This window comes from Platalea leucorodia, assembly GCF_965183815.1.
Source record: "Platalea leucorodia genome assembly, chromosome: 3".
In the NCBI taxonomy this organism is placed as follows: domain Eukaryota; kingdom Metazoa; phylum Chordata; class Aves; order Pelecaniformes; family Threskiornithidae; genus Platalea; species Platalea leucorodia.
The window spans coordinates 72,468,607-72,483,938 of NC_138825.1; the positions used below are offsets into that span (position 1 = coordinate 72,468,607).

The 15,332-nt window shown below is 36.2% G+C and overlaps 1 protein-coding gene across 3 annotated transcripts in view; it reads left to right on the forward strand.

Annotated features, from left to right (window-relative positions):
• FAM184A (family with sequence similarity 184 member A) overlaps positions 1 to 15,332 on the forward strand; it is a gene marked incomplete at both ends in the record, with an annotated part of 74,882 nt that overhangs the window by 31,968 nt on the left and 27,582 nt on the right. For all 3 annotated transcript variants that reach the window (XM_082305654.1, XM_082305655.1, XM_082305656.1), the window contains 6 exons: positions 708 to 889; positions 1,544 to 1,741; positions 5,064 to 5,186; positions 9,112 to 9,273; positions 11,195 to 11,320; positions 12,029 to 12,175. In XM_082305654.1, coding sequence (XP_082161780.1) covers positions 708 to 889; positions 1,544 to 1,741; positions 5,064 to 5,186; positions 9,112 to 9,273; positions 11,195 to 11,320; positions 12,029 to 12,175 — 938 coding nt within the window. The remainder of the gene's footprint in view (positions 1 to 707; positions 890 to 1,543; positions 1,742 to 5,063; positions 5,187 to 9,111; positions 9,274 to 11,194; positions 11,321 to 12,028; positions 12,176 to 15,332) is intronic.

Sequence of the window (15,332 nt, forward strand, 5' to 3'; positions counted from 1 at the left end):
AAATTAAGAAGAACAAGGACAAAAACTTCTAAAGCCATAAACCTTTTCCCACTGGTGATGTGAAGGACAGTTGATTATACTGTCTAGCTTTGTAGATTTTATTTTTTTTTAATATATATAAATAAATTAAATGCAAGCCTCTAACCTGCAAGGATTTAGATCATACTTTACTATGGAGATAATGAGTTCTGTTACATCTTTTAGTCATATCCCTATAGCAAAATAAAGTGTAATTCCATAACCTTTACATAGCTTTAGCTGCTATACCTAGCATGCTGGTTAAATTTGAGTTTGATAAAACAATAACATCTTTACCATTAGACTTCAAGGTTCTGCTTTCTTTTTTGTAGCTTGTCATGGGCTAAAAATGTACGGTTTTAGGTGGGGTAAGTTCTTCAAGATAGACTGTCCATGTTCATACTATTGCCTACCTCTGCTTTCTCTTGGAGTCAATTGGCAACTTTGAACCAGGAAAACTGAAACTAAAGGAGCCCCAGCACCAAGCGCTCTACTGTTGTTGGACATTTTACAATAAAACTAAAAAAGGGAGAAGTGGAGGGGAAGGTAAGTATTGCAGTGAAGATAATGGAGATCCATATGAAAGCTTCCACTAGAGTTGTACTTCTAGAAATCACTGAAGTATGCATGTGTACTTCAATGACATGAAACCAATGCTGTGAGGTTTTAAAGAGCTGTTTTGTTTTTAGGTCACATAGGAATGCTTCAAGCTACTCAAATGACTCAAGAAGTTACAATCAGAGATTTGGAATCAGAAAAGTCTAGATTAAAAGAAAAACTATCCCAACTGGAAGAGGAAAGAAACTTACTACAAAGCAAAACACAGAGTCTGGATGAGCGACAAAGGCAGCAAATTCTGGCCTTGGAAAAGGTTAAACAGCTTATTGGCTTTAGTTGAATAAAAACAAAAGACCTAGAATTATAAGCAAAAATGATTATGTTTTAACTTTTGTTTGATGTGACCTGGACTAGGACCAGTAGTAGTATGTTCCAAGTGTATCTCATGTAGCAACATAGAATGACTAATGTAGAAGTGTAAAGAGAGAGTAGAGAGAAGTCAGATTAGATGTTGTTCAGACTGCTTTGGATGTCTTTTAACAATTTTGTTTAATTTATGACCTCGTGTGTAGATGTGTAGTAGCTAAAGTGTCTCAGTAAGGAGAGATGTGACATGGTTAAAGAACAATTTAAAAAGCTATTCTCTGAAAACCTGCTGGACTTGTTTGAAAATACTGAACTGGAATTTTCTATAGGCTTGATAGCTGATTGCTGTTTCCCCAGATTAAATAGAGAAAAAAAAAAATGTATTTTAGTATAGATATATTGCTTTGCATGGAAATATTGAAATAACTGCCTTTTTGGTTATTGAATTATTTAGTCAGTACTTAGTGTTTGTTAAATCTGTTTTATATGGAAGTTAATTTCTGTAGGTTTATTTCATCAGTAATGTTGTTGTATTTTTTCCTCGTACTCTTCAGATTTTTTTTTACCACTTAATAGAAACAGTTGTATTTGTCTTTTATAGAAAGTAAATGAAGCAAGGGAGACACAACGTGAATATTATGAGAAGGAGCTGGTAAAATTGCAAGCAAGATTGGAAGGAGAGGCTGCACAGTTAAAGGAAGCTCATTCTAAGACCTTAGAAGAATTGGCATGGAAACATCATACTGCAATTGAGGCTGCACACAGTAATGCTAATAAAGATAAGAAAAAACTGCAGATGGTAGGTTTGTGTTTTCTTAATAATCAAACATATTACAAAAAGCAAATGTTAGAGTTTAAACCTTGCACTGCATGGTTTTGTTGTATGGCCAGTTTCATTTGGAGTTATCTGGAGATCTGCTGTGCATCTCTGAAGAAACTGCTCAACCTTTATTAAAATAACATATCTTGCAAAAAAAAAAAAAAAGAGCATTTGTACTGTCATGTTGTCTGCATACAGAAGAGAAATTCTCAACTCCAATACAACTTTCTTTTCAAGTATAGTACGCGTGTGTTTTTCTGGGTTTTGCGACCCATATTCAGAAAGGTTGGTGTATCACTCAAGATCAGTTCTTCTGAAGGAGATGAATGATTATGTTACTCTAATATTTATTTTAAATTTTCATAAACAGTCCAGAAGTACAAAAAGATATTATATTAGTACTTGACTCTATGTATACTCAGAAGATGACGACAGCTGTCCCTAACTTACACCATAAAATTATGCTAACTGTATATTGACTCTTCATTTACCTTCGACTGGAATCCTGAAACTGAAAGGCTTTTTTGTTTCACAAAATTGGTCTTTTCTTTCTTGGGATAAATGAGAGGACCAATTTTGAATCATTATTTCCTAATCTGATTGTATGTACATTATACACAAATTTTTCCTTATACACTAAATACAGGATAAATATTAATTGTTTAATTTAAGGCTTTGTTATGCTCCTCTGGTGTGTTCACAGGAAATATACCAAGAAATATACCAAGAAACACAGTTGTAGTTAGTGATGTGCATCTTAGACTGATTTGTTTTTTGTTGGGTTTTTTTGGGGGGTAAATTATTTTACTGGTGTGTTGCTTCTTAGTTTTATTTTGAATAAATCTCAAAGATTTTTTTTTTCATGTCTCCCAGTAACAGAAGTAGTTCTCTGAGACATACGTGCATCTGATCTTTCAAGTTTACTTTGTAACTTTAAATGTGCCTTTTATTAAAGCAATGGGTTTCTTAAGGGTTTCTTTTTCTTTTACTTCAGTAAGATGTGGGGTTGGTTTTGGCTTGTTTTCTTTTGTTTGTTATTAAAATGATGAGAATAAAACAAAGGATATCATAAAATGTTTTTTCTTAAATCATTAAATTAGTTAAAATAGGGAACAGCTCTGTAAATGTGAGAAATGTGAAACTCTATTTTAGCAAGGGGAAATTAACTATGAAAAGATGTCAGGGTCAAGATCTCAGTAAATCTTAATTAATATACTGTCTCCTCTGTCAAACCTGTCTCGCTAAGCACATGTTGTGTTGTTTGAGTAATTCAAGGAAGAAACAGTCAGTCTCAAAGGCGGAGAAGCGTTGACTTTAGAATGAGCATGGTACAAGGAGCCTTGGGATAGAGAACATGAGGATTTATTGGGACTGGAAAACTGGGAAAGGCATCTGGGGTTTGGAAATCTTTGAAAAAAATGGAACAGAAGAGAATTCTAAAGAATGAGAATAGGACTCAAGAAATGGCTTAAATATCTCTCTCTGCTTCAATTCTTCCATCTATAAAAACAGCTGTAAAAATGGCATCAGTTCATAGTAGGATTATGAAAATAGAGCTGCTAATAATTTTGCAGTACTGCACAGCTGTACCGACAAGTATCATAAAAGAACTAATTACGCAGTTATCAGAACAGGGTCTGAATAGCACTAGTGAAATTTTGCAGACAGCAGATTTCACAGTGCGAAGAAGAAAAATGGAGCAAGTCTTATTTAGCAAGCATCGTTTGTCCCACGTGGTGATTGATCTGGGCCTGGTGAAGAAAACATGCACTGGTCGAGTTACGTTGTATAGCAATGTATTATTGAAAGTATAACCCTCTGTTTCGTCACTCTGTCCAACTTCTACCATGAACAAAGAGATTGTGCAAGCAGTGTATGCACAAATCATTTATTGCCTATTGCACGCCCTAATGGAGTGCTAGAACTAAACAAGCTACTAAGCTTAATGCGCTTGCCACCTCCAGCAAAACACCTGAGGAGTCTCTGGTTTTGGATGAGGAAGGGGTGGCCTCCGTCGCTTCTGGGAGCGAGCTGGATGACACTAAGTTGCTGTCTTCTAGCTCCCTGGTTTTCCGTAGAGTTTTGTGCCTTTTCATGATAGTCTTTTTCTTCTTGAATTCTTGAGTGCTTAACTCTCCTCGTCTCCGCAGTCTTACCAATGCCTGCAGTCGTACTTTTTGTTTCGTGCGTGGCTCTGGTCTGTGTATTTTCATAGTTGTTTCTGAGATATTATTGATTTCTCAGAAATCTGAGCCCAGGGCTACACAGAGGCACTGAATCGATGCTAAGCCTTGCATTACAGCTGAACCCCTAGGAGGGAGTTAATAAAGGAACCTCTGTAGCTGCATAGGAAACCTTGAAGTCTTGTATTACCTGGCTCTGGAGCACCTTACTTGGCAACCTTAATTTTCTTTAAGATGACTTTGTGGTATAATAAATTATATAGTATATTCACTGAAATGTATAATAAAGCTCTTAATTTTAACATGTTTCATGTTAAGTATTTCATGACAAAAATTGTTCTTCTGAAAATGTATTCTGAATATTAATAAAGCTGAAGCATAAATTTATAGTTTTCCTTAAAAAAAGAAAAAAGTTTCTAACAAATACATATACAACATAGGCTCATGTAAGAGAAATACAATTCATTCCAGAAAGTTGTTTTCAGAATTTGGCTATTACTCCACAGAGATTGAATGAAAACAGAGGTGTTATTTGATTCTTTCCATATAGTTGAACTTGAAGACTAATTGTTGATTTCTTTTGGTTCTACATAAATTTTATAGATATGGTGTTGGGCTTTTTTTCATTTATTGTAACAGCCTGAAAAGCTTCCCAAAAGTCAGTCTGGATTTTAAGCTTTACTATTTTCTGTGGGGATTATGTGTAGGAGATAGGTGGGTAAAGGCTAAAGGCTAAGCATATTATCAGTGTAATTTTATAAAAAGTGAAAACTTCTGCATTCTGTCAACTCAGATTGAAAAACCGTGAAAGTAGATACAGTTCTAATGACTTTAATAATTAAGTGCAAAGTGAAACTAGTAATTGAGAAGAAATTCCTGTCTGTCTTTATTTTGTGATTAATCAACCATGTTAGATTAGAAAATTAACTGAAAAAATAAGGCATCCATTGTAAAAGGAAATAAATGCTCATGTTTTAACACTTCAAGGAATGGACAGTTCTTGGTTGAGATCAGGAATATTTATGCCAGGAGGAATAATTTTGATGTGGTGCACCTGTACGTTGCGATGACCTTATGGCAAGTATTTAATGTTTCTTCCATCCTCCTTATTTCTGAAGGAGTTGGAGCAGCAGTTTGAGAAGGAGAAACTGCATTTGGAGGATGATAAGAATCAGCTCCGCCAGCAGCTGGAAAACCTGAAGGAAGAGCTGACAACGAAACTGACTTCTGCCAATCAGGAGGCAAGGGTTAACTTAATCGTATCAGCTAACGGCCCTGTGCGCTAGACCACATTTCATCAGTAGTGATCTTGTGCTTACAGTCCAGTACAGAGCTAGGACTACGCTGTTCAGCCTGGTTTGTGCCTTATTTCTGTTTAAAGTGGAGTATTCTTCAAACGTGATAAGTTACTTGACCGCTTCTGAGCACTGATTTTATTGGCCTTTACAAAATTAACAAAGCAGACGAGATTGAGGTACAAAACAGTTGACGTAAACACCTTGTTCTAACTCTGCTTATTTCTCATTAGGTACAGACACCTCTACACAAAATACGTCAGGAGGCAGAGGGAGAATTAACTGTATTTAAACCCATACTTGTTTACAATTAACATAGTGTAAATTCTGGTCAGCTTCCTGACTTGCAGGTGATCTTCATGTATTTCCATCAAAAGATGACATGCAATACTTATTTATAGTAAGACCCAAATCATTTGCAATGTTTTGATACATGCAATCAATGTTAAATGTATCATACCTCAGTACAGTTTTAATTTTTTGAGTTTGAAATCACCACCTTTTCATAATATAATATTTTTAAACTAGAAAGATATTCTTACTGATATCAAAAACATCAATCCATTCTTGTCTGAAACTTTTGCCTTGTTTCAAGAAAATAATCCATCAGCTTCATTGTTCAACAGGCCATGCATATGATTTCAATGTGTGCTTTAGGACAGACTTAAGCATGAATTTAAGTACTTTTTTGCAGTGATACTTTTCGTTACTATTTTCTATACCGTACAAGTTCTGGAGGTGGCAGGTGTTTGTCTAATTCCGGTGGCTTGCAATTTGCACAAATGTTAAACCTGCTTTAGAACAAAACTGCTTGTTTTTAATAAATGGAAAAGATTGCCTTTCTGGAAGTATATATTAAATTATTATGATGATGATATTAAAGTATGTATTCTTATATGTTAAAACATTACATATTGATATATTATTAATTAATGTATCAGTACATTGCTATATTAATACACATGTTAGTGTATTAAATTATTATATATTAAAGTATATATTCTGGAAGTATATTTATTTTATTTTTATATATACTTATATATACTAATATACACTTTCAGAGTAGTACCTACCAAGTGTGTGTGTGTATGTACCCCAGATAATACATGGTAGCATCTTTAGAGCTCAGCAGCGCTGCTGCTCAGTCAGTCGTGAGTACCTATTAAACAGGAGACTGTACTTCTTTCTGATAGTTGTGAGTGCCTTTGCCGGTACGTAAGACCTTGGAAAAGGTGTAAATTGAAGCTGGAACTGCTCTTGCTCTCCTAACAGTATGCTTACCTACATTCAAAATAACAAAAATGTGATGTATCTGTTATAGATGTTAACAAAATCATACATGGGTTTATTTTGCCTTTCAAAATTATAGAAAGTTTTGTTATTTCTTTTTAGTTTTAAGTTCCTCTGCTGTATGTTAATTTTCCTTGTTGCTGGATTAGATCTGAGGAGAGCACTATTGTCGTTCTATTGTCATTCAACACTGCAGGTTTTAATTTAGTTACTCTTCATCAGTTTCTCTTCAGTTCGTGAGTAATAAACTTGCTCCTCCTCCTTTAAGGAAATCACTTCAAATGTTTTAAGAATGAGTTTTCATTATCTAACTGCTGTTGAGTTCAGGCTTGGAAAATTCCTCAGCACACTGAATAAAGAAGACAGAGGCATAGCTAAGGAACAGATTAACTCTAACATCAACTAAAGTAAGGAATTAGGGCCAGCTGCTATTTAGTAACTGAGTTTATATGCATTCTTATGCCAGGATAAATGTAACATGGTGTATTTTGCATATTGAGAGAATGAGAGGAAGTGTACAGGCAATAAATTCGGGGTGGTCTGTAAATCCACTCCGTGTAGTACAAAGGCGATACGTTTTGTTTTATTACTATGTTTACCTTAAGCACATGAGACAAGTGCTTCACTTGCAACCACAGCTTACTCATAGATCTCTATTGACAACTGACAAGAGTTTCTCAATGTCTTCACTGACCTGGAAGAAACTTCCCTGTGAAATGTCTGGCACAGCTTTAGCTTAGCTCTTACATTTCTACTGCTGCTTCCTTGTTTGTTTGTTACAGATATCGTTTAACAGTAGGCATATATTTATTACTTTCTGCGGATGTTAGCTTAGTTCTAGCTTCCCTGCTGAGAAAGCTGGTTTTGAACCTACGCCATCCTCTTTTCTTTTTGACAGACTTTTTGATAGCAATTATCTTAGCTGCAGGCTGAGGAAGATTCAAGGCTCATTAGGCTTGCTCCTAGTACCAAGCTTTTTAAGAAGGGTGTAATCTTAAATACTTGCCAGAGATTTTTTTTGAGAGCTTACGTTAAGTCAAGATACTGACTTTCTCCCATGTATCTCGGGGTGAGGCTGGCTGTTTACTCTGTAGATTTGCTTCCTTTCACTGTAGACCAGCCAAGACCTTTTAGGAAGACTCTTTGTTTGTGTCACTTGACAGAGTAGTCAAAGGACTGGCCATCTCCATGCAAAGGATTTCCGATGATATTACTAAGGATCATTTTAAACAGCCTCCAGCATTGCTCTGTCATCAGTCGAATAGACCTAAGCCCCATGAGTGGCATTCCTGCATAATGTTTCCATATCCTTTAGATCTACAGGACTGCTGTTCACGGTTCGTGCAATGTTTCATGGTGTGCTACTACCAGATACATAGACAGTGGTGCACCTTGAGGACATCAAAACAGTTTTAGGGGCAGTTTTTCATGTAGGGATTCTCCTTCAGGTAGTAGCGCTTTGTAGGGAATTACTGGTTGTTTGTATATAATGCAAAGGAGCACATAGACAAGCGCTCAAGATTACATTAGTTTTTCTCTGAGATCTGTCACGCCAAAGAAATTTGAGATTCCTTGCTGAGAGGGAAGGAGTCGTCCCTCTTTTTAAATAGTTCATGGGTTGCATACAGAGGGAGAGAGAGTTCTGGGAGGGGTGTGCGTGTGTGTGTGTGTGTGCGTGCCCGTGTATGTTATAAACAGTATTTGCATATAATTATGCTAACAAACAGAAAGAGTAGTTATAACTGTTAACTGTTCGTATCTACAAACCAAAGGTTAGTCTGTCCTTGGGACACTTATCCCATTGTCAATGAATTTATCTCAACATACAAAGGCAATGGCAGAGACTACTACTTCTGAAAAACTGCGGTTCCCATTAGCTGCTCTTCTTTGGTCCCCCCTGCCTCCCATTATTCTCTTATTCCAGCTTACATATTTTAAAAGTTTTTCCTTTTGCATAGCTGATGAACAATGTTCAATCTCTAATATTTTTACTTGAAGCAAAGAAGTATAGTATCATAATTCTGCAGATGGGGAGCTGAAGCACAAACAGGCAGAAAAAAGTGTATTGTTACACAGCAATTAAGGAAATTATCACATTTTACTTTACAGATATTAGATTGAGCTTTCAACAGGCTAATTTATGGACAGGTAGCAATCTGAAAACAGAAAAGCATATACCCTAGCACAAGTTAATTTATCCATCAGATAAGAGTTTATGTATTTTGAAATACCAGTTCTCATTATTTCAATTTGCATAAAATGCATAAACTTTCTCAGAGTAAAGTTACACGTAATTTCAGAACTTTTACGTAACCTTTTTCATTGCAAAATGCTTCAAACATAGGTTGGATTTTTTTTACTTGTAAAAATTCTTTAATTGAATCTTTGTTTGATTTTATAATATTACAGGAATTTGTTTTTTAATACAGAAACATTAAGTGATATTAGAGGAGAACAGGCTGTGCAAATAAAAAATTGTCTAGGTTGGAATTAGAAAACACTGGAAGAAAATGAAACCAGAATGACTTGGCTGCCATTAGTAATAATTATGGAAATTACATCTTTTTTTTTTATGTCATAGGTGTGTCGTCTGCAAGACCTAGTACGAAAAAGTGAACAAGGCCTTGGTACTGCAGAAGGACATATCTCCAGTCTTCAGGAAGCTCAGGAAATACTCCAGAAAGAACTGGAATTAACTAGAGCAAGACTGCGAGAGACAACAGATACATTGTATAGTGTTGAGGTAACCATAATGTTGGAGAACAAAATTGTGCAAAGTGCAGTCACGGTGATTTTGGTCTTGTTGTTAAAATGGCAAGAAGTATAGTGTATGCGCTATCGAAGGACCTTCATACAGCTTCAATAAAGGAGAGATTTCTCTTTTTATTTCAAGCAGAGAGGAAAAAAAATGGAAAACTAGGATGGGCTGGTTTGGGGTTGGGTTTTTTTTTGGTTGATTAGTTGTTTTGGGGTGGGTTTTTTGTTTGTTTGTTTTCAGAACACTTTTAGTATTTAACGGGTATTGCTGCAAGCACATCTTTCTGTGGTTCATGTAAACTGTAGCTGTCAAAGTATGTCCATACAAAATATATCCAGAGTTGGATTTTTCAGAGGCTTAAGAGAATTTTATGAGAATGTAAAAAGGATATGTGTTATACCAGTGCTATTTCAGACAGTTTCATGTCTTGGTGCAAAACAAGATCTAGAGCTTACTTGCTCTAGAATTCAGTGAAACCTTTTTAGGTTTTTTTATGCATGCATACCATGTTTTCCTCAAATAATGGGCGCAGTCTTCATTTCAAGCTCAAATTTAGAATTTCAGAAGATGCTTGAGAATACTTTAAAGATCTATGCTGTGATATCTCGAAAGATAGTAGACTATCATCCAGAAAATGTGACCACTTTATACAATTGAAGCAATTAATTTGTCTAAGCACGTAACATATATATTACCATTCTAGTTTGTTTAGATAGAACTGGAACTGTCAGTTCATCTGTCAATAGCTCATTGACTTTAATACTAAGTATAACCTTTCTTTTTTCTTTCCTCAGTAAACAATGTACATTTACAAGATCACAGCAACATTTGAAGTAGAGCAGCAAATATTAAAAAACAATTTCCCTGAATCCGTTTTCATACTGGTGTTATTTTCTTAAAAAAAACCAGCGTGTTTTTCTTAAAAAACAGCGTGAAACAGGATATTGGTGTATTTTATTTATTTATTTATTTATTTATTTATTTATTTATTTATTTCAGCTATGGTCATTACATGTGCACCCTATTACAGTTTATAACTTTATCTGTATTTTTTATAATTTCTCTAAGTGTCCATATGAGCTACTGCATTCTTCTCTCTTCACCTATTATAACATTTAAATATTCATATATAGCAGGTTACTGGCAATAACATTTAACTTAACAGATTTTAAAATATATAAATGAAAAAATCCTACAGAAAAATTCTCACTTTAAACAGTCTTAATTAAATTTAGATGGCCATGTTTGCTTCTCATGAATGAAGCAAGCACTGCTGAAAAACACTCATGTAAGTATGATTTCTAGGTAGTACCTAATACTATTCTAGTATGGTAAAATGTGAACAGAAATTGATAGGAATTTTAAAGTGTTTTTTCCTGTGTTCGGACTGTGAAACCCTGTTTCTAGAAGGTTTGTCCAGTCAAGAAACAGAAAGAGGATACATGAACTTTGTATAAAATCCAGACAGCTCAAGCTTTGAAATTCAAATACTGAATATTTGCTGCTTTTAAAAAAAAATCCAAAACATGCTTGACAAGAGCCTAAGTAACCTGCTCTAATTCTGAAGTTAGTCCTGCACTGAACAGGACTTGATGACCTTTTGAGGTTCTTTCCAACATAAATTATTCTGTGATTCAATGTAACAGTATTCGAAAAGATTACTTCCGGACTGACTTATTGGAAAATTGCTTTTTATAGGAATGCAGAATTCTGTTCCACAAGTAAGAAGTATCAGCAGATGTATAGGCATTAATTGTGTGCAGTTAGGAATTACACACTGAAAAAGTTACAGTTCAAGTTTTATGAACCAATTGTAACTGACATTTTTATTATAAATACACTCGCTTAAGGTTTGAAATACTTTTTTGCTGCTGATCAGTCTCTATTGTGAAGTTTGTGTTTGCAGGGAGAACTAGATCAGGAGAGACAACAGCATGAGGCAATGATTGCTGCCATGAGAGAAGAGGAAAAGTTCAAAGTTGACAGAATGGCTCGTGACTTGGAAATAAAATGGACAGAAAATCTTCGGCAAGTATTAATTTTTTTCTTTTATTCTTTAAGAAATGAAGTATTTATTACATGCAAATGTAATAGCAAATGAAATGTAAAGCAAAGTTTTTGTGTTCAGTTTTGGGCCCCTCACTACAAGAAGGACATCGAGGTACTAGAGTGTGTCCAGAGAAGGGCAATGAAGCTGGTGAAGGGTCTGGAGCACAAGTCTTATGAGGAGGGGCTGAGGGAGCTGGGGTTGTTTAGCCTGGAGAAGAGGAGGCTGAGGGGAGACCTTCTTGCTCTCTGCAACTACCTGAAAGGAGGTTGTAGCGAGGTGGGGGTCGGTCTCTTCTCCCAGGTAGCAAGCAACAGGATGAGAAGAAATGGGCTCAAGTTGTGCAGGGGGAGATTTAGATTAGATATTAGGAAAAATTTCTTCATGGAGAGAGTGGTTGGGCATTGGAACAGACTGCCCAGGGAAGTGGTGCAATCACAGTCCCTGGAAGTGTTCAAAAAAACGTGTGGATGTGGTGCTTAGGGACATGGTTTAGAGGTGGACCAGGCAGTTAGGTTAACGGTTGGACTCGATGATCTCAGAGGTCCTTTCCAACCTTAATGATTCTATGATTCCATGAAAGGTTTCCGTTATTATCTAAGCTTTTCCAATTATTAATGAGTTCTTAATTCTTTTTAACTTCTTGCACAAGATCCACTGCATTTTAGTTATTTGACCTTTGCTTTTAGACAGGAATGTAATAAGCTTCGTGAAGAGCTGAGGCTGCAGCATGAAGAGGATAAGAAGGCAGCCATGACTCAGCTGTTGCAGCTGAAAGAACGTGAAAAAAATGCAGCAAGGGATGGATGGCAAAAAAAAGTTGAAGATCTTTTAGACCAGGTAACTATTATCTCTTTGAGAATTGGAATGCCATTACAATTTCATTGCTGGTGGTTTGTTACCAATTAATTACATGAAATTGGTTGTGACATCTGTCTTTGAAATGGAATTTGTTAGCATAATGCTTTTTAAACCTAATCATTATTGAACGTTTTAAGTAATATATGAAGATGCATTAAAATTACATGAATGTCATCCTTTACACTAAATGTGAATAAAACTTTTCACAGGTTTTTGGGGGGAGTGGGAGGGTATTGACAGTCTCACCTCTTCACTATAAGATTTTTTTTTCATCCTCTCTCTGCTCACCTATTCTACTGTAAGTATTTACCAATGCTAATTGTGTGGACTTGGAGGTATCCCTCATCTTTACAATAATGACACTGTACAAGTCACTGAAAAGTCAAAATGCCCCTCAGTTTCTATGACACATTTATTACAGCTATGTCTTCTCTTTAAGTGATTTTGAACATTATTTTGGGATAATTTTTTGTAAATACTGTTGGGTTTTTTTAGTTGCAACTCGTATTTATAAACTCAGTTATGTTAGATGATTCACAGAAAATACTTGCTTTGTACTTTTTCCAAACCACAAATGCTATAGAACTGGTTTTATTGGCTGCAGTTTGAAAGAATAGCTGATAATGAACAAATACATTTTAAAGTAAGAGAAACAGATTTTGGAACTCATTAAATGACTGCAATTTCAGGGTGTTATTCTGGGATGGCTTTTAATTTGCTGCCTAATTTGAGAAGTCTAATAACTGAACATGCATTTGATTATACAGCATCTTATAGGAACACATAACAATTAATTTTGCTGACATGGGAATTTAAGCTTGTAAAATCTTGTGGCTTGGACTCGTAAAAGCTGGGGGTTTTCAAAGTTCTTGGTCTGTTACTTTTTACAACGTGAATGTAATAAGACTTGGACTCATTTGATTTTAAGTTTCACTTACTGCCTTTACCCAAGCTTCATTTACTCTCTTTACTTCCACCTATAAATAGCATTTTCTCTAGGAAAGTAGAATTTGAAGGGAGTTTGTTAAACTTTCTGTAGTTTTAACATACTTTTAAAATACTTTACTTAGCTCTACCTTTTAAAAATACCATAATAAATCTAACCTACAGTTTCAGAATGGAAAATTAGTATGTTGCAAATGAACAATTTTTTTTTTTTTTGCATATGGAAGAAATTTTGGAATCAGAAAGCTAACTGTAATAAGGACAATTTTACTAGAGAATTTGCAGACATAGGAAATGGTCTGCATATGCAAAATGGTTGGGTGTTTTTTCTTCATTCCTGCACCATTCCATAACAGCATATACGTTCAGAGGACTAGTAAGAAACTAAACCCTGGGAGTCTTCACCTTTTTTTTTTTTTTTTTTAATCCAGCTGTTGCTTTTCCATACCAGTGTTTGAGTTGGACAGGTATTTCATAAAGATCGAAACGTTATTGTTGGTGGTAAGGAATTAAGCTTTCCCTTTGTAAGAATCTACATTTTATCCATTACACCTGGAGGAGAGAGAATTCCAGACCATAGCGTACAAGATTGGTAACTTAACTCTTAGAGAAATGGGTTTGTAGTGAGTTCCTCCTGACTGCAGCAACAAAGGGTAGCCTCTGAGAGTTGCACTGACCTGAATCATAGAATCATAGACTTACTTAGGTTGGAAGAGACCTCAGGAGGTCATCCAGTGCAACCTCCTGCTCAAATCAGTCACCACTGAATTTGAACTAGGTTGCTCAGGGCTTTCTCCAGTCAGGTCTTGAATAACCTCCATGGATGAAGATTCCACAGCCTCTCTGAATAATCTCTTCTAGTGCTTAATTATCCTCATAGTGAGTGTTTTCTTTATAATTGGACAGAACCTCCTCTGTTTCAGCTTATGGTCGTTGTCTCTCATTGTCCTGTTGTGCACCACTGTAACGAGACTGGGTCCGCTTTCGCTGTAACCACCTCATAGGTACTGGAAAGCTATTAAGTCCCACAAAACCTTCTCTTCTTTAGACTGAACAAACCTAGTTCCCTCAGAAGGATATATGTTCCAGTCCCAGCCATCTTGGTGGTAGCTCTCTACTGAACATGTTCGAGTTTATCAACGTTTGTCGTGTACTGGGGCAAGCGAAGCTGAATGGAGGAGGAGACGGAATGTGCCCTCCAGGTGATGTGCAACAAGTGCCAAGCCAAAGGGACTGATCCCTTCCCTGATACTACCGGTCGTTGCTACAGCCCAGTATGCTGCTGGCATTCATTGCTGCCAGGCCACACTGCTGGTTCTTGTTTAGCCTGCCATTGAGTAGGTTATGCAAAGCAGATCTGTAACCCAGTATGAACCAGTGCAGGGGTTTAGTCTGTCCCATGTAAAGGACTTTGCATTTGTCCTTGTTGAATTTTGTGAGGTTCCTATGGGCCCATACCTATAACATATATAGGTCCCTCTGGATGGCAGCCCTGCCTTTCAATGTATTGTGTCCTCTCCACTGTGCTGTGCTCCACCTTCTACTCCTCCCATTTTGGTGTCATCCACAAACTCCATGAGGGTACTATCTGTCTCCTCCTCCAGATCATTGGTAAGGTCCTAAAATGAATAGGTCCTGGAACAGACACCTTAGGAACTCTACTTATAACAAGCTTTCAGAAAGAGTGAACCGTTAACTGCTACCCTTTCAGCCTGATAATCCGGACAGTTCTCATCTATCTGGTAGCCCACTCATCTGAATTGTGGTACAATCAGATACAAGGATGTTAAAAATCTTGCTGAAGTCGAGATCACAAACATCCACTGCTCTTCCCTCATCCGCAGATCTAGTCATTTTGTCATGGAAGAAAATCAAAGATAGTATTTTCATTATGGAAGAGAGTGGAAGATTTTTGGTATGTGTTTCATAATGCAAAGATTACTATACGCTTCGGTTGTGTTAATCTAGAATGATGCTGTTCTGAGTAGAAACTGCATTGAGCCTGCTTTGATACTACAGGAACTACTGCAATAAGCCTAGCTGTGCTTAGCAATCTGTAAATGTGCAATAAGACTCTTTACCCCCAGGGGTTCACAGTCTAGTTTAAACAGACTGGAGATGGCGACAAAAGTGAGATTCTTCTGTTGTTACGTGTGTGTGTGTGTATATGTTATATATAAAAGTTAACAGC